At 41.9% G+C, this 26,846-nt stretch overlaps 1 protein-coding gene across 3 annotated transcripts in view; it reads right to left on the minus strand.

Annotated features, from left to right (window-relative positions):
• Positions 1-1,470: 1,470 nt before the first annotated feature.
• POC1A (POC1 centriolar protein A) overlaps positions 1,471-26,846 on the minus strand; it is a 59,400-nt gene continuing 34,024 nt past the window's right edge. For 2 of the 3 annotated variants that reach the window (XM_058844857.1, XM_058844855.1), the window contains 3 exons: positions 26,487-26,582; positions 13,550-13,687; positions 1,471-1,736 (listed from right to left, as the gene is read on the minus strand). In XM_058844857.1, coding sequence (XP_058700840.1) covers positions 1,638-1,736; positions 13,550-13,687; positions 26,487-26,582 — 333 coding nt within the window. In that variant the 3' untranslated portion in view covers positions 1,471-1,637. The remainder of the gene's footprint in view (positions 1,737-13,549; positions 13,688-26,486; positions 26,583-26,846) is intronic. The other variant, XM_058844856.1, reaches the window with a different exon arrangement.

A 26,846-nucleotide genomic window follows, 5' to 3' on the forward strand; every position in this document is an offset into this window, starting at 1 on the left:
AAAGCCACTGAAAGCTTAGAGCAAGAGCACAGAGTACCACCACTGAATTGATTCCATTAAGGGAAAGTAATGATTTATCAGACTCGGAGCCTGGAAACAGAAAACAAAGTCTGTGGCAGAGCAGAGAGAAACTCATCATCAACCAAGCATGGAAATGAGAAAGCTCTCAGCCTCCCACAAATGAAGAAGAGAAATATTGTGATCATGCCAGCAAGGGGCTCTTAGAGATGTAAAAAGGACCAGGAGGGAAGGAGACCAGAAGCTTCCTAGTGCTGGCAGGAAAACACAACCAGCTCCCCCAGTTTTGGATGAGGAGCATTAACACCACCAAGGTGCTGTCCCAGAAACAGGTGCAACACCAAAAACCATCCCAAAGCCAAAACCACACAGTCTGGCCTTAAAACCAGCTAAAGCCCATGTGAAGTAAGGATGCCAGCCTGTCCTCAGGCAAACATCCAGGGTGCCACAGCACATGTGGAGATGGAGGCCCTGGAAGCTGTGCAAGGCTGGCAGGTGCTGGTGGCACAAGATACCACCAAGGACAGGGACTGAGGCAGCCTCCCTGTCTGCAGAGGTCAGACAGACAGTGGTGAGGAGGGAACCCTGAGGTGCTCAAGGTCCTGCAGGTCATTTCTCCAGGAATGTGGGGCAGAGTTTATTGCAAGAAAGGAGACCGACAGTATGTGTTAGCAGAAGAGGTGTTGCAGACAGGATCTCCCAGGAGTCCAAATTCTTGTGCAGTTACATACTAAACACCTGCTGAAGCCCCAGAAAAATCAGGAGGAGCGATGAGGGGAGGAGGGTGCCAGTGATGAGCTACTCAACTGTGAAAACATCTGCAAAATGAGCAAAAATTAAAGGCAGTCCAGTATGAGAAGAGGGGAGTCCCATGATGGAGAAAACATTACAGTGTTTAGTTCCCTTCCTGTCCCTTTGCCCTGCCTTTAATTTAAGAAGCAAAGATGAAGCAAAATCTCCTTGGAAATCACCCAGCATCTGACAGGCTGGGGCCTCTGTTCCAGCCTCAATCATTTTTCCTATATTGCACATGGGAGCAGGATAAATGTGTCAGATTTAATCACCTCTGCACAAGTATCATCCAGGGTCTCAGCTGCTGTGTCAGATTTGCTGTGTGAGACCCAGCTGAGACAAGCCCTTCCAGATGCCAGTTACACAGGACCCCACCCTGCTTGATATGGTCCTAGAGCAGAGGTGAAATACCACTGCCCCAAATATCCTGACAGCACTTTGCTCCTCACCTTCAGCCAGCACACACCTCAGCAACAAGCCTAATACAGCCTGGGCCAAGCATATGGCAACTCCAAGTTACTTACACACTTTAAAACTAATTTAGTAGGACCAGAGACAGGAGAGATGTGACCTTCCTGGTTAGTACTCAGTCCACATGTTGGCTGCTGGAAAGCACAAGAGATCACAATTGTTACCCACACTTATGAATAAAATATTGCTTTTATTTTAGTAAAGTAACAAAGCTATTTACAGATACAATAACTATACATTCCAATTGAAAAATAGATTATGCTCAAAATTGTTAAAGCAAGTCACACACAGTCTGTTAGAAACACAAACAATCTCAAACCTCCCAATGCCTTCAGCTCCTGTCTGATCTCAGGAAATCAGTTTGTTTTGTTCTGAATGATTTTCTGCTGATTCTCAAGACATTCCTTCAGCTTGTCTTCAGTGAGTGTCAGTCTCTGCTCCAGGATGGAAACTGTCTGCAAAACAAAGTGAAAGCTGCAGTTGAGCTACTGACGAGGACACACTGCACTCTCAGTGAAATAAGCCAAATAAAATGCTAAATTCACAGGAATATTTCAAGGTGTTTCTAAGCTGGAACTCCAGTGTCAACATTCAGCAGGCAGAGCCCTGCATGACTTCAGAGATGAGCAATAGAAGACAGTAGGCACAAACAAAGCCTTCCTGCAGACAACACCAAGCACCCATTTCAGCACTGGTGCTTTCAGACTCTGTATTTCCCTTCCTGGACAGGTTCATGAGGCACCAGACACTGGAGAGCCACCAGACACACTTCTGCTAACAAGACACACAGACTTTAAACAATTTTGCTCGGTCACGGCTCCAATTTTACCTCTTTGCTTCCAACAATTTCCTCCCTTCACTGAACACTATGGGTCTGCTGTAATTAAAACACTCAAAACTTGCTGGAGAAGCACCATGCCAGACAAGAAAGCCTTCCCAGCCCAAGACAATGCAGCAGAAGATGGAGGGGAAAACCTCCAAGTGTCAATATCTACCTCAACATAATGCCTACATTTCTTTGTGTAATCCAGTTACCCTGCAAAGGATTGTTCTCTCTCTCCTCGAGCTGAAGTCATCATGTACAGGATGCACAGGAAGAACATTTTAACCACGTGGCAATAAAAGCTTCTGCTGAAAACCTTTTATTGATCACACCAAGATAATCAAGGGCCCCAGCTATGCACAACCACTTTCAGCTTCCAGAGACACCAGAATGGCTGATAAAGGGTGGTGATGATTTAATGCTTTAATATCCATAAACTTATCAGCAACGATCAATAGCTTCACATTTTGGGCTTTTTTGCTGCATAAATAACATCCTCTGCTAAAAACAAAGGATGCTAAGAACCCTGGACTTTAATAAAGTAATTCAAATAAACTTGGACAACCGCTGTTTGTATAGCAGTTATACATAGAAAGCCTTTTAATAGCGCATTTCGTAAGCACATCTCTAAGTGCCTGACAAAAGCAAGCAGGTCTCATTATCCCCATTTTACAGCTGGGGAAACGAAAGCACAAAGAGAGGAAATAGCTTGGCTAAGGCCACTTGAGACTAAGAAAAGTCTGCTATAAAATGATTTGGGGAATGAGACAAGTTGTGGGGGAGAAAACAGACATAGTAAAAACAACAGCAGGCATAAGGCAAAGACATCTTACATCAAGGAAGTCAGGAAGGGCTTGAGGTTGTCCAGTGCATCATAATGCACCTTTTTTTCCTCCCCAAACATAGTTCAAAGTTTACTTCTAATATATTTCTTATTTCTGACCTGTGACACAGCAGAAGAGCCCTGCTGCAGCTGTAGAAAGCTTCACCTGAAAGAATAAACCCTGCATTGCCTAATATGCCATAGGCTACAGCACCAGCTGCATTTCAGTATTTTCTTCCTCTGTTTCCATCCCTTTGAGGCACAGGAACTGAAGTACACAGAGAACCAGAAGAAACATTGTGGAGCCAGCAGGTAACATCCCAGATGCCCCAGAGCCAGCAGGAGCCCTCCCATCTATTCAAAGGAGAGAAGACTTAATCTTTTCCACATCCAGCCATGCCATTGCCTAGTGACTGTCTTGGAGACCAGGAACAAAGGTACCAAGGGCAGAACACAGCAGGCTGAATGTCTACCAGGGGTTTACAGCAAAGATCTTATCCTTCAAGCAACCAGACAGAGAATGAAAACCAGCAGGGGTCCTGGCTTTTCCATCTAAAAAATGAACTAGTAATTCAACACTCCAATAAAAAGAGGGAGAATGAAACATTGCATCAAATTTCCTTTAGAAAGATAATCAGCTGAATTAACGTCCCAGTCACACTGCCCTGCCAGAAGCAATGCCCAGATCACTCGTGGTTCCTCTGTTCCATGATTTACTGCCACCATGATCCTGTCAATAGGAGTTAAGAGCTCTTACACATGGCACCATGAGACGCAAGTAAAGCAGATTTCACAAAGCGTTGAATTTGTGAGAAAGCTGTAAGGAAAACGCTTATTGGAATGGAAAGTGCATGTAAGTATAAGCAGAAACTTGCAGTAAGTATTTTTTGGAAACTAAAAGTGGAAAAGTAGCAGTCAGAGATGAAATTCAGGAAGTCCAAAGTAGGAATCAATGACTACAGTCCATTTAGATGTGAATATATGATGAATATATATAGACAGGGCAACTGACATCCTAGGAAGGTATGGGAAAGCACAAATACTGCCCAGCTGCTATAAGTGCTATATTGCAACTTGCACAGAAAAGCTCCTTTATTAGCAGCTGAAAAGTTTTATAATATTTCCATGCTGCTATTTATAAAGCAAGTCATTCTCAGGAGGCAAATGAAACTGCACGCATTCAACTCCTGTATGCTTTTGCTATGGCTTCTCCAAGATAACAAACCAGCAGTTAAGCCAAGGTGGAGAACACTGTTAGCCAGATCCAGTGAGGATTCACTAGAGCCAGGTCTGCACTCTGTGGCAGGATCTGGGCTTCCTGGTGTGTCAGGAATACAGTTTCCATTACGCACCAGGGAGTAAATGCCGGATAATTTATTGAGGTCCTGGCTCAAATTGGCGGAAGGATAACAGCCTAGGCTTAAACAAGAGAAAAAGACCAAGCTATTTATTTTTTAAGGAGTATTTCTGACATTACAGTAATATACTGAGCATTACTATGGGCACCAGAAGAGAATACAGGAATTTTTCACAGAAAACTTAAATCACTTCTACTAACACTTCCTGCAACATTTGTCTTCATTTGTCTTCACAGACTCAGCATTGAAAAAACCCACTTTTCTCTTTGGAAACATTAATGAGAAACTATAGAGAAATAAAAGGTTGCCTCCTATTTACTTGAAAATTCTGGGGAATATTCACTTCCATCCTCCCCCAGGACACAAACTGAGGCACCCAGTAGTCAAGCTTGCTTACCAGATGACAAGCCTCTTATGATATTCCTCCATGATATTTTTACAACCCAAATAACAGTGATCTGGGATGCTGTTCCAAGATGCTTTCATCAGTATCTTTTCCTTAGTCCCTCTTAAACATGTTTGATTAAGCAGCAGGTTTAAAAGCCACTGGCCTTAGGGTTGAAGCTTCTGCAGCAGCCCTGGAGGGGCTTTGGAGGAGGACAGATAAGGGGAACCAGGTGCTAAATGAATGCCAAAAGAAACCAGTTCCACCAGCATCTAAGGAAACCTGAAGAGCAGAGTCCAGAGCAAGGGAGCAGAGGTGACCAGCAAGCCTCTGGAGCAGCGGTGGAGTCCGTGCCAGGAGAGATGCAGCCAGCCAGATGGCTGCTATGAGCTAAAGCAGGACTTAACCTGGAGCTGGGGGCAAGGCAGGCAAGGGCATAGAAGGGAGGAGTAACTAATGCTCAGCTCACCCTGCTAAGGGACACTCTCTGCAAGGCCAAAGGTGCTGCACAAGGCCTTTCCAGTATGCAGTCACAGTGGCTCTGAGTTAGCCATGTAATAGCACAGGGGACAGAGAACTGCCTGACTGATCACCAGCAATCAGGGAACCTCCCCCAAAAAGTAGGGACACAGCAGTTCCTCAGACAAAATAAGAACAGCTTGTCTGAACCTACAAGGGATATGATCCTGCACAGTGACTGCACCACAGATGTACTCTTTGCTCTGTGCAGGAAAAACAGGACACGTGCGCTTCTATTCCTATTTCTTCATAGCAGAAAATCCCTCTCTCCATTGATCTCAAAGGAAGCAGAAGTAGTTTTCTAGCTTTATTTAAAAAGATCCTCAAAAGTTTGATCCACTGTTTTTTCTAAGCATATGCTAAAAGATTTAGCAGAGCACTAACATATCAAACAGCTCAAAGAAAAAACATAACTTTTGCCTCTTCAGATTCTTCATCCCTGACATGTTAACTTATGAAGACAGCATTTTCTTCTCAATTTATAAAAAAAAAAAAAAATCACCCACAACGAACACACAAGAAATGCAGAAGTTGGTAAGTTTCTGTACCCACAGTTTCTCCACTCCACTGTGTGGGTACAAGGAAGAACTTAGGGATTGATGGTTTTTAAGAGGTCCACTAAAGACTACAGATGGTCCATGGATTTACAGAATGAGACTTGTCACGTTTGACCTGGAGCTGCAGGTTAAAGAGCTCTGCCCTCTATAACAAGCATGGCCAATTCAGGTGTGTACTAAAAGACACCCTGCTGTAACTTCTTGTGATTGTCCCTAAAATTAGCAATTTCAGAGCCCACTTCATTCACAAACACGGCCAAGAAGTACAAGTGAACTGCACCATAAAAATGCTGCCTTAGCATCCAAGGGGCACCCCAGTAAATTAAGCCTGGGAGCCCTGTCTCTAAACTAATGCAATGAGTGAAACAAACTACCACAGGAAGGGTTTGCACCTACCAACCTTTTACAAGAGAAAAAAATAACCTTCATTCCCGCCACTAATCACAATTTACAACTCCAAACTGCAGCTGCAAGACTGAAAGGCTCATGGGAGAACTTAAGCAGCAGGAGTTCAAGCACGAACCTGTCTGGCAAGAACAGCTTCTCCTCTCATAGTGGGTTTTGCCCCAACATGCTGCCAGTGCCCCTCCACCTCAGCAGCTGCACTTGGACCCCCAGAGCAGATCCCTGCTCTTACCAAAAGAGCTGGGCTGCTCTCCTCGTGTGCAAATTGTAATTTAACAGCTTTGAGATGGCATCCAAGCCAGCTACACATGTCTGCAAGCTCTGAAGCATTCTCAGCAAGAGCTGGCAGTTCAGACTGAGGAGGTAAGTCTCATCTCACAGTAGAACAAGGCATGAAGTTTTCACAGCAGTTAACACTTCATGTAGCAAACAAATTGCTGCGAGGACCAGCCTTACTCCATTGGTCAGAGCCTTAATCTCAGAGTGGGTTTTGGTTTAAAATAAAATGTGGGGTTATTTCTAACAGAAATGATAGCTCCTCATGTGCTCAGACTAAAACAAGATGTGCTACCCCAAACATTTTAAATCAGGTCTGTAGCTCCTCACCATCTCAACGGTTTTGAAAGCAAACTCTAAGGTGAATTCTCACAAAGCCTATTTGCATAGAATATTTTACACCAGGCTGAGTTAGTGAAGACTCAGCACTATCCCATTCTCCAATTCAACACCATGAATTTTCTTTGGTGTACTTTGTAAACATGCTTCAAATTCCACAACTTTTATTGCTCCTACAACACACTCAGCTCCCGTGTGGCTGGACAGGAAGGAACATCTTGGTCAGAGCTGCTGTACAGCTCTGAGTCAGGAAGTTCCACAGACCCCTCAACCAAGGTTTTGAACATCCATCCAAGGCTCACCCTGGCGTCACATGGATTAGGAATACATGACAATGCCTGCAGAAGGACAAATGCCAGCAGCAGCCTGGCCTCATCAGGATGCCTACCTGGAGATCTGCTCAAGTTGTGCTGCTAAACAACCTCTTTGTCTGTTCTCTACTGCAGGGCATGAGAGTTCATACTCCCACCAGCTCTCTTCATACACCATTCAAACATGATCCTCAGGCTACTGAGGACACTTGAAAAATAAGTAATTTTTTTCTATTTAGCAGTCCAAAACACTACAAGAAGGAAATGGTTAGTTAGAAAACTCAAAACCAGTACTGCTCAGCTACTCTTCTCTTATTTTTAAAATGAGGGTGGTGAGGCCCTGGCCCAGGTTGTCCAGAGAAGCTGTGGCTGTCCCATCCCTGGAAGTGTCCAAGGCCAGGCTGGATGGGGCTGTGAGCAACCTGATCTGGCAGCAGAGTTGGAACTAGATGGTCCCTTCCAACCAAACCATTCTGTCATTCTCAGCTGCCATCTCTCCTTCCACCTCCCAGCACACCTCACTTTCTGCAGAATTACCTGGATTACAGTTTACCAACCCTTTCACTAAATTATAGGAGCAACTTTGGTGTAATGCACAAAGTCCTGTGGTACTCAGTACAGCAACAAGTGATCATCTGCAGTACTCACTGTGCTTTTTGCAGTAGGAAAACCACACAAGCATACCCAAAAATTCTAGTACCATCCAGTATGTGCCAGAGCAAGCAGCATGATCAGTACCAGTATTACAGTGACCAAAGGGACCCTGGGGCACAGAAAAGGTTGTCCTTTGTATTAAATCAATTCTAGCTACCAAGATAAGCCACAGGCTCTGCCAATTTCATCCACATAGGGTGGAGACACAAGGCACACAAGTCCTTCACAACTGAGTCTTTCCATTTACAGCCCTCTGACTAGAAATGTTTCATCACATGTTGCTGTTGCCTTAGTCTTGACAGTTGATCAGCCAAAGCTAAACTGATGGCACTTAGATCCTGCATGTTTCTAGACAAGAATGGCTGATAGCTTCTGTGCAGCTTCCTCGGTGCAGAGCTCCCAGACCTCTGGGGCTGGGCCAGCACAGCAAAAGGAGTCAGGAGACTCCCAGGTTCAGCAAAGACACAGCCAGTCAGGATGAGCTACAACAAAATGTCCAAACATGCACCAGGACAGCAACTGCACAATATAGAGGTTAGAACCCCAAATGACCAGAGGTCTTCCCCAACCACAAAGACTTCAAAGCCTTCCCATATCCATCCCCTGACTCTGAGAGGATGCAAATCACTCACCTAAATGAACTCAGCTGCTGGTATCCAATAGCTGAATAACAATTTATATTAATCTTCAAAGTCTGCTTGTGAAAACAAATTGTGGGAGGTGTTTAGTATTCCTTCCCATTGAAGGAAAATGGAAGGTGAAGGTCCTGTGAACACCCAGGGAGAGGATCAGCACTTCTGGAGAGCCAGCCTTCACACAGTGTCCTGCTAACACAGCAATATCCCTCAGAGTGCATTTAATTTAAGCAATCTTAGGAGAAAAACGTATTTGCATCAAATATTTTGGAAGTAAATTTCAGGGGGAGTGGGGGGGAAAGTAGCACTGCTCAATGACACAGAGGACTGGCAACAACCAGGGTACTTAATTTGAGTGAGAGATCAAAGCTACTGAATTTCTAAGAGATGGGTCTGACTCACAAGAAATAGCCTCTATGTCCTTTAAATTCAGACTTAAAAACCAAACTCATCTGACACTCCACAGATTTTCAGATGAGATATTTTTTATTAGTGTTTCAGATTTCAAACCATTTCTCTTGGAATAAAAATTACTTGAAGTTTTTCTCCCATATTGGGTCCATCGGTGTTCAGGTCTTGAGAGCAACACAGAAACCAAGATACTTGTGCACAGCAAAGGTAGAAGCACTTGGGACATGACCCCCCTACCACTGCCAAGTATTTCTTCTTGACTTGTAACTGCTTGAAGTCATAAAAGCATATATTTTACTAAACCAGTTGCTTAATTTACATTCAGTACCTCCCAAAAGAGAGGCCACATTCATCCCTCACCAACACAGGCTTGAGACTGCATCTCAAAAAAGGAATAAAAATTGGATTTTACTCGTTTTTATTACAAAGCACTGGACACACAAACATTTTCAGCTTTAATTAAAAAGCAATTCACTTGTGTCCAAGTCTTTTTTTATGCTAAAAAAATAATTTACAAAAATTCTTTTTCTGCCTGCAATGTTTTCTGGAGTGAAATAATCCTTTAATCTCACATGAGCTAGATTGTCCTTCAATTCAGGCTTTGGGTTATTTTACAGATTTATCAAGTCCTCTCCATTTCACTGTGTTGTTTTCTCCCAGCTTCAATGCAAGATTAGTTTGGGGAAGCATACAAAGCCATTTCCTGTGGGTGGATTATCACAGCTATTTATGAATTTTTATGCTAACCTGATTCTGAACTCTTCATTTAGAGAAGACATCTTCCTTCCCACATAAAGCCAGCAGCTTTTGCCTCAGTGCCTGCTGCCCAGAGATGAACAGAGTAAACACAGCAACTGGAGGTGTTTGGAGTGAGGATGAGAGTACATTAAACTGAAGATGATCCCTGCAAATACAAGTTTTCCACTGCACCCAAGACAGCTACTCACAGATGATCTTTTCAGAAGAGCAGCTCAGCTGTAAACACAAGAAATGCACCTGAACCAAGCAAATCTTTGATATCTGCTACATTTTTGTTTGAGCCAAAACACCTTTCTGTGCCTGGCTATCCAAGAGAGAAAATCACCTTGTTTTCCCCTTAAACTTCAATATTCACCACAACTCTTCATATAGGCACTGAGATACTGAGATCCATTCTTCAGTAAAAACGAATACATTGATAAACAGTTTGCATTTTCATCCTTTTCATGTCTCTGAAATGCCAGTAGAGGACTTTTAAACACTGAGACACTGACAAGAGAATAAGCTGCAGGAAAGGGAGAAGCAAAGCATCAGTATTGTACATTTATTACTCTCATCTCCCTCATTCCTTTGCCAGATGTGAATTGCTTATTTTCCTACAGAGGGGAACTAGGGTATCTAAGTAATCCAAAACTACCGGGAACAACTGGCTTATGCCCAGATCTCAACTTCACTCTTCAAGGCAGCAGAATTATTAAGCATATGCTACTCTTCTGAAAAAGACCCATGTAAGGCCAAACACAAACTGCTTTCAGGAAAAATATGAAGATCCTGTCAGGTCACATTAGATCACTTTCTTACAAGTAAAAGATATCCTGACAGAGCTTTGGAGAGGAGGAGGGAAAAAAGGTTTCATTGAATCAAAGACCAGTTGAAAGAAAGTTGCCAAAACTTTAAAGAATTGAATCATATCAACAACACAAGAATGAAGCTTAGCCAAGCTTCTATTCACTCTTGTGATTACTGGTAGTTGTGATACACAACAGCCACTGGATTTTTTTAATCCGTCTCTCTCTGGTAAGAACTGAAGTGCCCAGGTGAAGGAGCAAGTCTGCTCTGCTGTATCCTCCTGTGTGGGGCACAACACCTCCACAGCCTCAGTGATTGGTGACTGGCTGGAAGAGACCTCTGAACTGAATAAAAACAATCTCACTGAATTCAAGCACATGACACCTCATTTCATCTGGAAATCTACTGCCAGCAGAAAGAAGGTACTAATCATTGGTGATGCAGCTTCAAGTGTGCAGCTCAGAACAAAGCTGTGTGCTGGCAAGAGATGACAGCCCACAGCTGATGTCTCACTATCACCTCTTTCAGCAGAAATTGGAAGTATTTTCTCTCCTTCCCACTTCTACATGATACCAGGTTTAAACCTTGAAATGACAGCTACAGAAAAAATATTAGGAAAATAAATTTGGCTTAGATCTGCATAATTTCCCAAAGTAGTTTATCACAACTTTAACCTTCCCCCACCAGTACTTTACATGATGGTAACACAGTGTTGCATCTACAACAAGAACAATGAACACAGGAACTCAAGATACCACATCAGTAATTAATCCAAGCTCCAGTGGAGCTAACAGATTAAATTCCTGAAAAGCCCATGGATGGATATCTCAATAGAGGGTTTCTGGAAATGTCATATGTTTTTTCCCTTCAACTGGATGGCCCTGCTTATGCCCTTAGAATTCTCTTTAAACACACAATACTCAGGAATTATGATTTCAACAGAGCACCAGGAGCATCTTCAGCCCTTCTCCAAGAACAGAAAATGACACCTGTTAAGTGCTATGTATGAAGGCTTTCTGCTGTTTTGAAGAAGCAGCGGTATCCTCCTTTCACAAATGGAAATCAGCAGGCCCAAAGCTGACACACACACACATTGGTTTGAATCTGCTGCCTGCAGAGAGCATCATCCATTTGTGCTTTGGCAGAAATGCCTTGGAACAACAACCAACCCCACAGCACCAGGCACTGCTTCTAGTTCCCTTGGATCTCTGCACACCACAGCTCCTACCAGAGCACAGCCATTGCATGGAAGAGGGGTAACAGTGGCTCTGCTGGAGCTGCATTCCAGAGCTGTATTCCTTTATCCCAACAGCCAAAGTTGGAAAAACCAAAGTTCAGACATGGAAATCAACGCCCTCCACACCTGCCTTGCTACCTGCCCACATCCCTCTTCTCTGAGATGCCTTCTGCCTTAGTCCAGGAATGAGGAATTCTTCCAGGCTCATTTGATAAAGTTTGTTTGGTGTCAGTTTGTGTCGCTGCTAAATACCAAAACCTTGGCATGAAAACGGCATGTCAGGGACATCTCTACAAAAGCATTAAAATGGCGTTAATACAACATACCCAGAGTAGAACCAATGGGAAATGAAGTACTTCAAGGATGGTAAAAATGCTACAAGAAAGGTAAAAGGTTGAAGAACACAGTTACTCAAGGCAGCTTTTTGGTTTTTTACTATTTCAGGGCTATTTCCAATTTTATCCTATAACGTACTAATTTATTCCTCCCCCACTGATCTCAATTTCTCTTTCTGCTAGGTTTGAAACAACATTTAGAATTTTCTACGGTTACACAATATCTTCAACAGAGATATTTGCATTGCTTATATTTAGGTTAAATCCCACACGTACTGTTTACTGCAATATTTGCCTTCTCTAAACACCTATGAAGTTGAAAAGGAGCCATTACACATCCATCATCAGAAATGTGGATGTGATTTATGTAATGAAAGATAACAATCACATTCCAAGCTTACTAGGGAGACATAAAAATAGTATTAAAATATTTTGTGTATACACCAGGTTGCTTTTAATCACAAGTATGAGGGCCCAGTGTCACACAAGATTTCCCTCCCCTCCTCCAGTGCTCAGTGTTTTAAAGATCACAGCAAAAGTGCTTTTTTGCATTTCTGCCAAGTGAACTTAAATACCTTTTGGGTTTCATCCTACACTATTTTAGACTGCCTGTAGTTGTGGCATGTTTTTTAATCTCTAAATCAGTTTTCAATCTCCTGATGGGCCCTCCAACCCATCATCTTACACTCTTTGACAAGTAGTTTGACAAGTTAACTCTCTCAAGAGCAGAGAGCTAACTCAGACTACTAATCAGTATGTTCAGTGCCAAGTGTTTAAGACCTACTTGTTCTTCCTTAGAAACAATGCTTAAACTCACAGAAAAACCCTCCATTTTTCCATGGTCTCAGCTACAGGAGATCTCCAATGTTGACAGTTCCATGCTTTCTCCCTGCTTCGCACATACCTCAAAAAACCACAATGAAATTCAGGTCCAGACAACCAGAAACAGTATTTCTTCACAATAAGCAGTTATTTAGCTAATCAAAAAACACTTCTATTCCCAAATTCTTATGAAGTAAACACATTCTGTGATGATCACCATTCATGGTTGGTTCTGTTCAAGCATTGCTTAGTGACTCCAAGAAAGAACTGTTTGTTAATGTTTTAGCAAGGGATTAGTTGTTTGTAGCTGTGGGTGAAAAGCATGTTCCAGCAATGAGGCACAGAAAGGCCCAGACTTGTTGATGGGAGGAGGATTCTGCAGAAATTGGACTGTGTAGGTGAATGCTGGGTGGGGGAAAGGAGCAGGATCTGAACAGAGTTCACCTATAGGCTGTGGTATAACGGAGGAGGGAAGAGAGACAGAGATTATTCACCAAAACAGAGTTGTTCTGCCAACCCCTCCTCTAGGCATCACCTTAGATAAACCCTGGCTAACAGCACAGTCTATCAGAGCTGGCTCCAGCAGCATCTGCCACGCTGCAGCATAAAGAAACTGGGGAAGAGCAGGGCCTAAGGTGGAAGTCAGTGCAAAAGAGCTGACAGAGATAAGATGAGAAGCAAATGATGAAAGACTTATCAAAATACTACTAAAAAGCAGAAGTTTTGAACTAGCTATATTATTATTCTCTGAAACTATTGCAAAATATTCCAATTCTCCCAGTCACAGCAATATTTGTCAACCAATTAACAAATTAAAAAGCAAACCATACCTGAGTCAGAACATCCAGCTGTCCCATAATATGCTCCAGGGTATTTGCAAGACTGGTCTCCTCCTCTTGCTGCTCATGGGTCCTACAAGAATCTCGAGTTTTTGTTTTCTTATGATGAATGCTACAATCCATTTCTGACTGCAAGAAAAACAAACAGACATAATCTGCTATTGCGCTGCAAACTGCACAGGGATTTCTGTTCACGGAGGGTAAACAGTAAAGGACAGTTTATGCTGGGACAGTCTATGCTATTCAAACAGCAAAGGAGGAAAGGAATTGTTCTTGCCACAGCTGGAAAAGGAAAAGCTTCTGCTGACTTGTCTGCCTGCTCCAGGTGGAGGGTGGTTTTGTTGTTTTCTGGGGGGTTTTTGTGTGTGCTTTTGTTTGTTTTTAAACCACCACCAGGAAAGGCAAACCTTAGATAAAAATCTTGTAGCAATCCTGCAAGGTTCAAGCTTTTCTATGTGCAAAGAACTTTGCTGTGTTCTTGTGGTACACAGGCACAGACTACAGGTAAGTGAAGACTTACTGGAGCTACTTAGGGAAGCGCTACATCCCAATGACAGGAATTAAGTAAGCTACCCAGAGGAGTCTGATTATTTCACTCCAACAGTAAAGTTAAAGCCTCTCTCCATGTTTGGAAGTTGAAATAAGGCAAAGACATTGTACCACAGTTAAGTTCAGCAGAAGCAAGATGTCCCAAGATGCACTGGAACTGTTTTGATTTAGTAATTTTAATTTTGTTTATCTCTTGAACTGGTTTTCTTCCTCAACGAGATTAAGAACAAGTTTACTTTGAAGTTTCAACTGTTTTAGTTACGCAAGCTTGAATACTTCATTCAGAATAAATTAAGTTTGAAAAACACAAATAGATCTCTACTAAAGAATCTATTCTTCTTTCCTTTTCTTTCAAATGGTATCTTTCTTGTAGAACAAACACTATTTGCATTGTTTATCTGCCTTATTGCCAGTAGAAGCAGTTCAGAGAAGTTTAACTAAAGGAGGTAGCCAACTGGTTAAGCAACTGCAGACTTCAGTTTCTCAATTTACACTAATGGACAAAATTTGAACTGAAAGCCAAGATCACAGCTCTCAAAACACACTTCTCCATGGCCCAATGCCTGGTGCAGCTCCATCCCATGCACTTATTACTCACACAAAGTTTACAAATCAGCAAAGCAGCAAGGAATTCTGACAGATTGAAAATAGTCTCCAAAAGTACTTCCACATGTACTTTTTCTAAGTAGAAATGAAGATTTGCCTCTGTCTCCTCTCTCCTATGCAACAGCAGGAATGCATTTCTCACCAGCACAGTACTGACTTACCTGCTCCTCTCTGTTTGATGCCAGATGTGTGCAGATGTGCAAATAAACTGAAACAAGACCAGCTCACATAACTTTAACCACCAAACTACTCAGTACATGACAAGGATACATACATGCATACAAAAAAATTTATCTATTTTAAAAATGTACATAAAAACCCTTGTGCTGCTGGGAGCCACTGATTGAGGCCACAGAAAGGCTTCCAAGGCTGAGATCCAGCTCAAGACACAGGCAGAATATGCAATAAGTAGTACAAGAAGCAGCAATGTGAGTACCTAGGGAAGGTGGAGACTAGAGGGGGTGAGCAAAAGAAGCAAGAGGCTGCAGCAGTAGCAGCTTTGACAAGAGACTGCCTTGCTGCTGGCCACCAATTGCTAGTAGGAGCTGACCATTCTTCCAGCCCCTCCCCACCAAACCATCCTCCTACAGCCCAGCCTCACATGGCCAGTTCTGCCTAAGGAGCAGGAAAGAAGGGGAAGTTTTAAATGACAGCTGCTCCACAGGGATCCCTGTGCTCCACCACAGGCCCGGGATGCAGCAGTGGTATCAGGTGGTACCAGCTGCCCCAGCCTCTGCTAATTTCCTTCCTCCCACCTGCTTGAATAACTTGGATTATCTACAGGCCCCTGGCCAGCACAGCCCACACTCCAGGTCACACAGCACTGCCTCGACATGGGAGCCACACTCCAGCTACTCCTGTAATGCAGGAAGCCCGAGAGCCACGCACTGCTCACCGATGCATTGATGTAATCAACTAAAATATATTCTTGCAGAGATGAGATCAATCCAGTCTTAAAAACCTGCTATTTGCTGCTTAAATTTAAAAGTGAAAACAAACAAAAACCACAAACCACTGCTTTTCAATGGGTAACTAGCATCAAAAAACATTTTCTTTCTATTTTAAGGCTGACTAGCTTATGCTGATGATGTAACTTCAGGCCAGTCAATCAAGGCACAGCAGAAATTTTAGTGAGCTAACACTACATACAACCTGCACTTAAAAACCCCAAATGATGATGAGCTATCCTCTTCAAAACCCATTAGAACAAGCTGACTCACAGAGGAGAAAAATGACTGTACCAACAGATTTTCTCCATCTATCTTTATAGCATATGTCAGACAGCTTTTCATAAAAAGCTTCAGGGTTGAACTCTTGAGTCTATATTCTCTTTGCCACAGTTCACAAAGTTTAAGAGTCTGGTAAAGGCAGTACTGCAGATATGTTCTTACATTGATGCTTTAGGGGTCAGATGGTCTCTAATCATGTCAAGTTGAAGCCAGAGCTGTCAGATGCCACATTCTGCTGCTCACCTCACAGGCTATGTACCACCCCCACAAAAAGCCACCTCCAGTATAAGGCCATGGGGGCTCCTGAAGGCAACAGCCCCAAGAATATTTGAAACCAGGAACATGACAACATGGCATACTGTCCCATGTCAAACACCACAGCTGCTTGAAAGGCTCCTTACTGCCCATCATCAAGATATCCCATAGCTACAGCCTTCAGCAATGAGGTTCTGAGTTCTCTGTCTGAACCAGGGACACTGCAGCCAGCAAATAAACACTGTGACAGTGGGTCACAGCAGTGACTTCCAAAAAGGAGGCTTCCAACTGACAAAGGTCTTTGACTATTCGGTTCTAGGAAGTGTGCACCCAGCTGAGGAAGAACCTCAAATTGCCTCCAGACCAGAACATTTTCAAATTTTGTAAAAGCAGACTAAATCAGCTGCTGTTCCCAAGAAGGAACAAGAAAACCCTTAGAAACCTAAGAAGCCTTAGACAGACTCCAGGAACCCTTCTAATGAAAATTTATATCATCTGAGCCAGCCATTAGGAATTTAAATTCTAACAGATTTAGAAAATCATTGCAAAAATTCAAAATTGTGTCAGTCTCAGTACCAATGACCATCACGATTACAGGCAGAGACACCTGTGTTCCCATCTGACTCACCTGTGGGCAAAGTGCCAGCTGAATCCTGGGGACAGGCACCAGAAACTATGGCACTGCTGCAGAAGTTTAATTCATTTCAGTCAGAGTTCAAGGGTGCAATTCATTTGGTACAACCAAACAAAAGTCTTTGCCATTAAATATCTTATTACAACATCTGCGTATTAAACACTGGGAGTAGAGCAAGGAGCAGCTGAACATTAAAGGAAGAAGAGATGAGCAGTTTCAGAATACAATACAGCTCTCAGTGACAAAGGGAAAACAAAAGTGATTTATTTATAGCAACCACTTAAAGACAGCACAAGGCAACTACTTGGGGGAAGGGGAAAATTAATCAGCCTTCATTCCAGAGGTCTCTTACTGAGCCTCTTATGAAAATTGTTCTGGCTAAACAGCATCCTGGCCAGCAATTACAGGGGTTGGGGGGGCAGGTATGAGCTAAATAACACATGTAGCAAACTGCATGAGGTAACTAAAAAATACCATTTTGCTTCTTAAATGGTGATCCTTAGAAGACATATTGATACAATAACCACCTACTTCACTTTTAAACCTACTAATAAAATGTAGGATTCTTACAATGAAGTCCAGAGGAAATATTTCTTTTCCCTTTTCCTCACCTCTGCACTGGAAGGGAAGAATTGAGTGGTGTGAAGGGGGTAGGTTCAGCTCTACCTTTAAGACCCTTTCAATTAATTAACACAGAGTATTTACTCTTTTGAGGGTTTTGTGTTTTGGTGGTTTTTTTTAAAGACAGTATGATGTTGCCAAGAATTAATTTTCAAGTATCTAAAAAGACAGCACACCACTTAAACAACACATACATCCAATGTGTTCAACACAGACCTTCAATGTATTAAAATTCCCTAGTGCAATCAAATTCATTATCTTAGCTGAAAAAAATCCCCTAAAAACAGAGCAGCAGAAAACCCTCTAAGGTGGTGTATACAGTTCATCCGGACCCCACTTCTACTCATCCAAAGCAAGAAGAAACACCTTTAAAAGTCTATTTTGAGAAGTCATTTTCACCACAGGTAAAATACTTTAAATGTGTTCCTGAAGAGCAACAGTGACATCCAGTGGAAGCACATCAGCTTCAAGGTAAGCTCCACAGGAAGGTCAGATGGAGTACACCATGCTAGACAGGAGGGCTCATGAAAAGCTGAGAAGCAACCTCAGTTCTCTCAGCTGCACATAAAGTATCATTGACTGAGCACAGGCACACTTCTCTGGCCTGGAAAGGCATTCCCTCTTCAAGGCAGCACTGAAATTTCTGGAGCAATCACATTCTTCGAGATTTGCATTACTGCACATCTACTGTCCAGACCAGCAAAGGGTAACAACTCAATTTAGGGGACAAGTTGAATTAGTTTTGTGAAACATTTTATATGATCATTCATCCATGCTATACTCTTATGTCAGAATTCAAGTTGCAATAATGCAGGGAATTTGGAAGGGAGAGAAAGGAAAAAGAAGAAGGTGAAAAGAACATTACCTACCTTTTATTTTTGCTTCAGACAAACAGTACGTTGGGTTTGATGCAACTATTTACGCAGAACCCTGCTCCCTATTGGTGCTACTAAAAAAAACCCACTAAAATTTGGCACCTCTACTGTAACAGCCATGTTACACCATAGGCAAATAAATAGTAAGCTCCTGATAAACTCAGGAAGAAATAAGAGTTAATAGGGACATCTCAAACCCATTTAAATCCCAAGGCCCTCCTGTGCCAAAGCCTAAGTGAAGCACTGGCAGAAGGAGGCGGATGAAGCAGGCTCATGTATTTTAAATGAAACAGCATCAGAGCATCCAGCTCTGCTGACCAAAATGCCCGGAAGGACAGAAACAGGGGAAGAGCTAGTGGCCAGCTAAGGTACTCAAAAATGTACAAACCAGCCTGTCCATACAGAGAAGGCTGCACTTGGACTGAAATTTGGATTTGCCTGCAGAAATACCAGCATCCTATCCCTACAAGTGACCCTGTCTGGCAATCTCCAGCCAAGAGCAGATCCTCAGCAGAAGGGAAAAGCTGTTTCCTTCCTACATTTCAGTGACCTTGCTCTGTGGTTCACTGTCTATTGGTGCAGTTTACTTACCCCTATAGTCTCTAAGTGTCATTTTCAAATCAGGACAGACAGTAGTACTATCAGCTTCAAGGTAACATTGAAGACAAATGGGAGTTTGGCACTTATTGCATTTCCAAAGGCACAAATGGTATTTTTGTGAAGAGTGAAATGAGAATAGTAATGCCAGACATTGAAAGCCCAGTGACAGATAAAACATAATGACTACCAGTTGTTAAAAAAAATAAAGCAAGTCTGTATTTCTTGAGAAGGAAAAGCTAAGGGTAGACTTCAACATTTTGGATTTGTATTTCCTGCTTTGCTTAGGCATTTTATCTCCTTCAACCAATTTTCCCCTCCTATCAGTCCTAGAGTTTCCTAACAAAATTTTTTCCTAAAGAAATAGGAAGAGATCTTCCATAATTCAGTATGGAATAATTAAGCTTTGATGCATAGGTGATGCTCAACTGTCCAACACTACTCCTAGAGAACAAAAAAAATTTCAAAGGAACAATTTTGTGTGGGAACAAGCCACAATAGGGCCACAGTTTTAGCCACAAAAATGTAAGAATGAAACCTGTTGTAAGAAATGTCACCAAGAATTGAACTACTTTCTGGTCCTGATTTTTGGAGAAAAAATCCCAAGAAAAGGCAGACAAACATTGAAAAAAATGTTTATTCTCAGCCTGGGTTGTCCGGCTACAGGTTCCTCTACACCAAAAACATCAGCCTCCAAGGCAAGACTCACAGTGGTCTCCTGAAGTGGGAGAACTCCTGAATGAGCTTCCAGCTCATTCCCTTGATCAGAATAATATGCCTTTTTCCACTGTATTAGGTATATACACACTGTGTAACATACAAATCATGAGCATACCTATTTTGTTACTTACATACATGTAAAAAATGCATGCCGTGTATACGTAAATGCAGACATGGGCACACTGCAACACACACACTTCTTACTCTTGCCAGAAGTTTGAATTTTAGCAGAAAAGTCTGAGATCTTAGAAACTTTTAAAGCTTAAGCTAACTTCATCCATCTGCAAGCTGGCACAGAACTGCAGCTTGAAAAAAAAACCTTAAAAATCTTGCCTCCATCTAATTTCTTTGAATTATGACTCAAGCATTAAAACAAGCCACATACAGCAGCAACCTAAGTGGGAGAATTTACATTAATTAGCCTGAGATGCTGAACTTAAAAGGGAATTTTTATTCTGACCAATAATGACTTGTCAGGACTTGCCTTATTGTTCCAGAGTCTAAGAACAAATCTATTCATTGTAAGATGACAGAAATTAAAAGATGATCCTCTTATTTATGGAAGAAATCTTGTCAAACCAGAGCACAAGGGAAAACAGTTGTAGCAGCACAGCTGCTCCATCCACTACCAGGCAAAGCTGTTGCAGGTTGCTGCAGTCATTCAGGCCCCTTAGAAAGCCAAGTTGAGGGTGCTGCCTTTTCCTCTCTCCCATGTTCTTCACCAAGATACTCATCCTGTCACTCAATGCCCTCTCCAGCTCTTCCTGTAGTCCCTTAGGTACCAGAAGGGGCTCTAAGGTCTCCCTGGAGTCTTCTCCAGGCTAAACAATCCCAACTCTTTCAGCCTGTCTCCACTGCAGAGGTGCTCCAGCCCTCTGATGATCCTCATGGTCTCCTCTGGGCCCATGCCAACAGGTACACATTTTTCTCACACTGAGGCCCCAGAGGTGAAGGCAGCACTGCAGGTGGGGTCTCACCTGAGCCCAGCAGAGGGGCAGGATTGGCTCCCTCAGCCTCCTGCCCATGGGACTTTGGCTGCAGCCCAAGACACGTTTGGCTTTCTGGGCTACAAGTGCACATCGCTGGGTCAAGTCAAGCTTCTTGTCAACCAACATCCTCTTTCTCTTCAGGGCTGCTCTCAATCTCTTTTTCTCTGTTCCTGTTTAAGACCTGTTCCCTCACAAAACAATTACAAGGTCACATCTCTGAACAGGCTTACATAAGTGGATTTCCTTTAATAAAAGGAGAGGCAGCTATGGGTAACCACCTGCAACCACCCTGCATGGGAAGGATGTAGGGAAGAGCTCCTGTGATCAATCACAGCAAATCCCTACAAAGTTTCTGCTTGGACAGCCAAGTAGGATAGAGAACAGTGGAAACATCTTGAGTACTCATCACACTGTTGTTCTTTTAATTAAACAATCTACCTACCTATTCCAGGAGGAAGACAATTGTTCACCACATTAAAGCTACCTGGAGTGGGAATCCTCAGAAAAGTCAGGTGATAGTAGATCAAGAAAAATAAAAATTATGCAGACCGCATCTTTGCCATAGACTGAAGGTTGGATCCCTGCTCCCAAACATAGGATCCCTCCCTTCCAATGCTTAAAATTAAATAAGCAAAGGGGGTGGGGAAGGTGCAAACAAAAACCCCCATTCATATCCCATCACAAAGAGCTGCAGCTCTATGCAATGAAACCAATTCCCAGGAAGGAATTTCACAGCAAGTAAAAAAAAAAAGGTATAACAGGATTCAAAAGTATTAACAAATGCCAAAATTAGATACAGTTACCAATTTAGAAGCCAAAAGGTCAAAAAAAGAGGCACATCTGGCCTATGAGTAATTCAGAAGGAATCTGTTTACACAAGGACAAGCTGACAGGATGAACTGCTGCAGTCAGCATGAGACCATGGTCTGAGCACTGGAGGCACCCGAGGTCACCAAACACCCAACCAGCAAAGGAGAGAGGTGGAGTCAGCTCTGGACATTCAGTTATGGACTTCAGACAACTTTATGATCAGATCACGTTTTCTGGAATTTGCTTCCAATCCTATCCAACAGGACTATTTTGAATAATTTACCAGTGAAGAAATAAGCACAATCCAAGGCCTGGAGAAAGCTCAAAACCCAGCAGCGTCAAAAAGAGTCTAAATATCTGTCTTACCTGAAAGAGACATTTGAAGAGTCCCAGGCTACTTGTTTCAAAGTCCTTCCTGCTGAAGTGATGCTCTTACCAAGCTTTCCTTTGTGAAGGTCAGCTATACCTAGACACTTGGTATCTCCACAACTGAGTGCCATTTAACTTCATAAGAACTAAGGATATTTAAGGCATTTGTGCTCCTGAACTTCAGAAGAGCAGAAAGACTTTTTGGCAAGAGAATGTCAGAGGATAGTTCTCACTTCTGCCCATATCTCCCAAATTGCCCTACCAAGGGATTACCTCTTTCTGAGTATGTCTGAGGCAGTCCAGCATGAGTAAGTTTTAAAGTATCTTTCATTAGAATTTATATACAGAGGCTGAGGCTAAAATCTCCTCATAAGCCTCCTCCTTTGCAAAGTAACATTTTGCACAGAGTTACAACATGCCTCCAGAAGGTTTATGTTTAAACCTGAGCAAAAAATCTCAATATGAATGTATATTTCCTATTTTCCATAATATTTCATAGAAAAACTGTCTACACACTTAGCTTACACTACAATGCTTTTATTCACCATTTTCAGTGTTCAGATAAACAAGCTTAGATAAACACCCAAGCACTTTCTAACTGTCCCTGTGACATCAACCATTCAGCATCTGCTGTGACACTTGACCATACACAGCCTTCCTGGAATTAGTAACAACAGCAGCAAATCTGTCCCATAATGAAACAAGTGTTCTTGCACACTCATGTCAGCTGCAACCAGACATGCAAAGCTTTCCTTGTACTTTAAAAAACAAAAAAAGCCCACCACCAAATCCCCAAAATAAAACACATTATCTGCCCTCTCTGGAAAAAAATAAATCATATGTTGAATGTTTTCATAACTTATCAGAACAGTGAACACGTCCTCTGACCTGATCTGACACAACTCTTCACCCAGACAGACCCAAATGCTTACAGTTACTGACCCCAGATAAGCATAAGAACTTATATTTCTGAAATCACCTGAGAAATCCATTCTTCTCATTCCAACTTTCCCTTAGGTCCTCACTACTCAATATTGCAGAATAAAGCATGAATTTACCCTTTAGATTCTAGCTCAAAGCAAGCACACTCACAGGATCAAGGCACAGGACTCCAAGATTTCCTTTCTTCCCACTGCACACACCAGGAGTGCTTGCCCTGAACTTTGGGTTGCATGATTATGCAACACTTTAAAGCAACAATTGTTAGCTTATAATTTAAGAGCAAGCATTTATTGCAGAGGTACTACTTCTGATCTAACATTTACAGTCTCACAGCTACACTAGCATACCTAGAATTCACTTCTGACAGCTTTAGTGGTTTACCATGCCTTCACACCAACCATGACTGCAATTCTGCCCATGGTGTCCTTCTCTTACATTTCCATGAATCCTTGCACATATCAGTTCTACTTTCAAAGCAAGCTGCATCTCCTAAGCCTCCTATATTTACAGAAAACACCAACAGATGGGCAGAGCAACTTTGTTATGTCCATTGTTACAAACACATCCAATACCCTGATTCATAATGAACTTAAACCAACTGCCTGAGAAACCAGAATATTCTAAAGGCTCCAGTCTCCCTCTTCCTAGGGAAGTGAAAATTGGTTTGGAGTAAGTTTGTTTTCAAGCTCACCAACCTTGACAATATTTCATGACTCTTATCCCACAGCTTATTTAGGATTGTTTTTTCTTCCTATTCAACTTGATGACAAACTAGTTTTGATGTCTGTATTCAGTTATTCTTTCTTGCATGTTAGTCAGCCTCTCCCCATGAGAAACCAGATACTGCACTGAGTGGTTTTACACAGTCACTGTTTTCATTAAGATCTGTGCTTTCACAATGCTTAACAAAAAAACCCCAAAAATTATACAGCTACACAGCATTACAAGCTCTCCTTGGAAAAATATTCTTACTGACTTAAGGGTGAAAAGATTCATTATTCATGATGTGTCAAGAATAGTGTTCATGTATTTTAGGGGTACCAAAACTAAACAATAACCCATATGGCTTACATTTTAAATGTAATTACATCCTGAAATGTCTGCAAAATCTCAGGATTATTCAATAGGCAGAATCCTGGCACACTAACACAGCAGCAGAGAAAGAAGGAGTAGGTTCACTTTCCATTGAAGGAAAAGGTAACCTTGGCATGAAATCAAGATCTGCAGGTGGCAGCTTCAAGTCTGAATTTGACAGAAAATAACTATCTCACCTACCCAAAAACCACCAAAATAAGCAATTCACTATTAAAAAAGCAAATGTTTGGCTCAACACAAGAAAGAAATTAAAATACAGTGAAATTTAAGTCTTCCAGTGAGTTGTAGGAGTGATGGTACCCTTAAAGAGCCCAGTATGATATATTTCTAAAAGATACAAGACATGACATTCACTTAAAAGAGGAGACTGACATGAGTGCGTAAGTTACTATGGAGCCAAGATCTTCATGCTCAGGTTATACTTAAAATAGCAAATGAAGCCATTTTCAGAGATATCAGTTTCTTTTTAACAGCAAAGAACATTTCAGATCAATTCTAAATTTAATCTTAACCTAGAGTATTCAAAACAAGCTCTCAGAGGACATTTATTTTTCCGCTCCTAACTTTAGCAATTTTAACTGCCTTAATCCAAGGAGATAGTACTAGCTACATTTTGCAGTTCCCATGCTGCATGCCCGTGCCAAAGCTTGCATTTGAGTGGCAGTTCAAGAAAACTCCTTGGAAGTAATTTAGGACCCCAAACCAAAGTATGTTTCTGCTGCATGATTGAACATGGATTCACTTCTCCCTCTGCAAATACACAGCACCTGGTCCAAACCAACACATTACACCCCAGAATATCAAGTGCCCCGTTTCCTACAGGCTCAGAGCATCACTAGAGCAAACCCTTGTCAGCCACCAGCACATGAACCAGATTTGCCTTAGTGGCACACAAACAGCTGGTCCCAGCAGCATCTATTGGATGTTTGGCCACGTAAACCCTCTTCCACAGGGGAACACTTGTGTTGGAGGGACAGATGTTCAGGGTGGTTAGTCATTGTTCAAGGGATTTGTTCAGCAGCTCTCTTCAATGGACATCTTAAGAGGTTTTATAATGAAAATCTAAGTTTTAGAAGAGCTCAAGCCTTTTCTTCCTTTCTTTAAATTACTACTGGATAGTATGTTCTAGCAATAGGAGCAGCACAGGAGAGAGTAAATTTACCATCATTTCCCATCAGATGATACCTTGTCTGTATTTTTCAAGCCATTCACTGGCGTGTTACAAACCAAAAGTGTTATTTTTCTCCCAGAAAGGATGTATCCGTGCTGTATTTCAGCCCAGTATTACACTATGCCATATTCTAAATTAAAGCAGATAGAGTTCAAAGCTAGACCAGTTCAATAGGCTAATAAACAAAGAGGTCATTGGACTGATAGTTTCATAGCCTGCATAACTTTAGAGTTAGAACACAGGAGGGGAGGAAAAGGAAGAAGTCAGATTTAGCCAAAACTAGCCAAGGATCAATAAACACTTTCACCTCCTTCCTTCTGTGACTTCCCATCTCTCCCATGCTCTCCCACTAACCCCACACTAACCAGCCTCAGGCTTTGTTTGCTTTCACTCACACAGTAGGGCATCAGGCTTAGAGCTACAAACTCAAATCCTGTCCATTCCAAAATACCATGGCTATTCCAACATCTCCAGCAATGGACTGAAGGCATATTAAATAAAAACACCACTGTGTTTGAGAGATAACTTTAGTACTCCAGTAAAGATCTAAACTGATATGGTCAAAGACACTGCCAAAGAGCAACAGACATTGGCTAGAAGTTTCCCCTTCAGCTGGGGCGATGCCACTTATTCAGACCCCTGGTTCACAGAAAGCCTTTCAGTTTACAGCTCATGCTGAACGAGATTAACCAAAATCCAGCCATGGCAGTAACATACAGCAGAATCCTCTAAGTATCCCCAAATGTATCAAAAATATCCAAAGACTGACAAGACAAAATAAAGACGTTTAAATGAATCATCACCACATGCAAAAATTACAGCTTGTACGGGCAGCAGCTTTAAAGGGTCACTTTTGTAACAGCCAACATCACTGAATTACTCAGTTGCTGGATTTATCCTCAGGTACAGTCAGAACTCAGAGGTCTCAACACATGATTCAGGGAACAGATATGAACTAATGTCTCCAGGTATTTAGGAAAGAAGCTCCAATACAATATGTCACCTATTTGTCATGTGTGACACCTACGCACAGCAATTTTTTTTGTCTTTGCTGACTGTCAGTGAAAAGATATCGTGAATTTTATTTTCAGGACTGACAGCAGCCTGAAGGATTCATATCAGCTAGCAAAGCCAACTTCAGTTGTTGCTTACATCTGCTTTTTTTTGTGAACTATCATTCATGTCATTATGAACCACACATTCCTGAACAGGACCTGTTACGAAAAAACACATCTATACATGCACTAACTTTATCTTCCTTTTAAGATCATTATATATAATTGCCCTATGAAGAAAACATTAACAAAAACAAACAATACAAGGTTAGTTAAAAACCAGGTGTCTTGCAGCTTAAATAAACAACACAGAAAGATGATTCTACAGTTCAACCACCTGAGTCACGCACTCTAAGGCTGCACAAAGTGTACTGAAAAGGAACTCTCCACAATTACTGGTTGCTGACCTACCCCAGTGCCATGGGTCCCATCCACACTGCTGCCATATTTCTGGGGTTTCACTACATCACCATAATCAGCATCAAAGTTAGTCTTCCACACCATCACCTGCAGAAGAATGTTAACTCCATTAAAATTTCCCATCTATGTTTACTTATAGGTCATATTTTTTCAAGCCTTCAGAGAAAAATCAGCAAATACACAAAAAGTTCCTCTAGAAGAGCTTTGCCATTGATTAAATTAAGGATGTTGATTGTAAATATGCTGCTAAATACAAACAGTTTAACTGAGTTGTCAATGGGTAAGTGACCTCTTTCAACATTCTTTTTGTCAAGAACATCATTAAACTGGAATGACCAAGAGAACCTCAAA

Source organism: Poecile atricapillus, chromosome 9, assembly GCF_030490865.1.
Source record: "Poecile atricapillus isolate bPoeAtr1 chromosome 9, bPoeAtr1.hap1, whole genome shotgun sequence".
In the NCBI taxonomy this organism is placed as follows: domain Eukaryota; kingdom Metazoa; phylum Chordata; class Aves; order Passeriformes; family Paridae; genus Poecile; species Poecile atricapillus.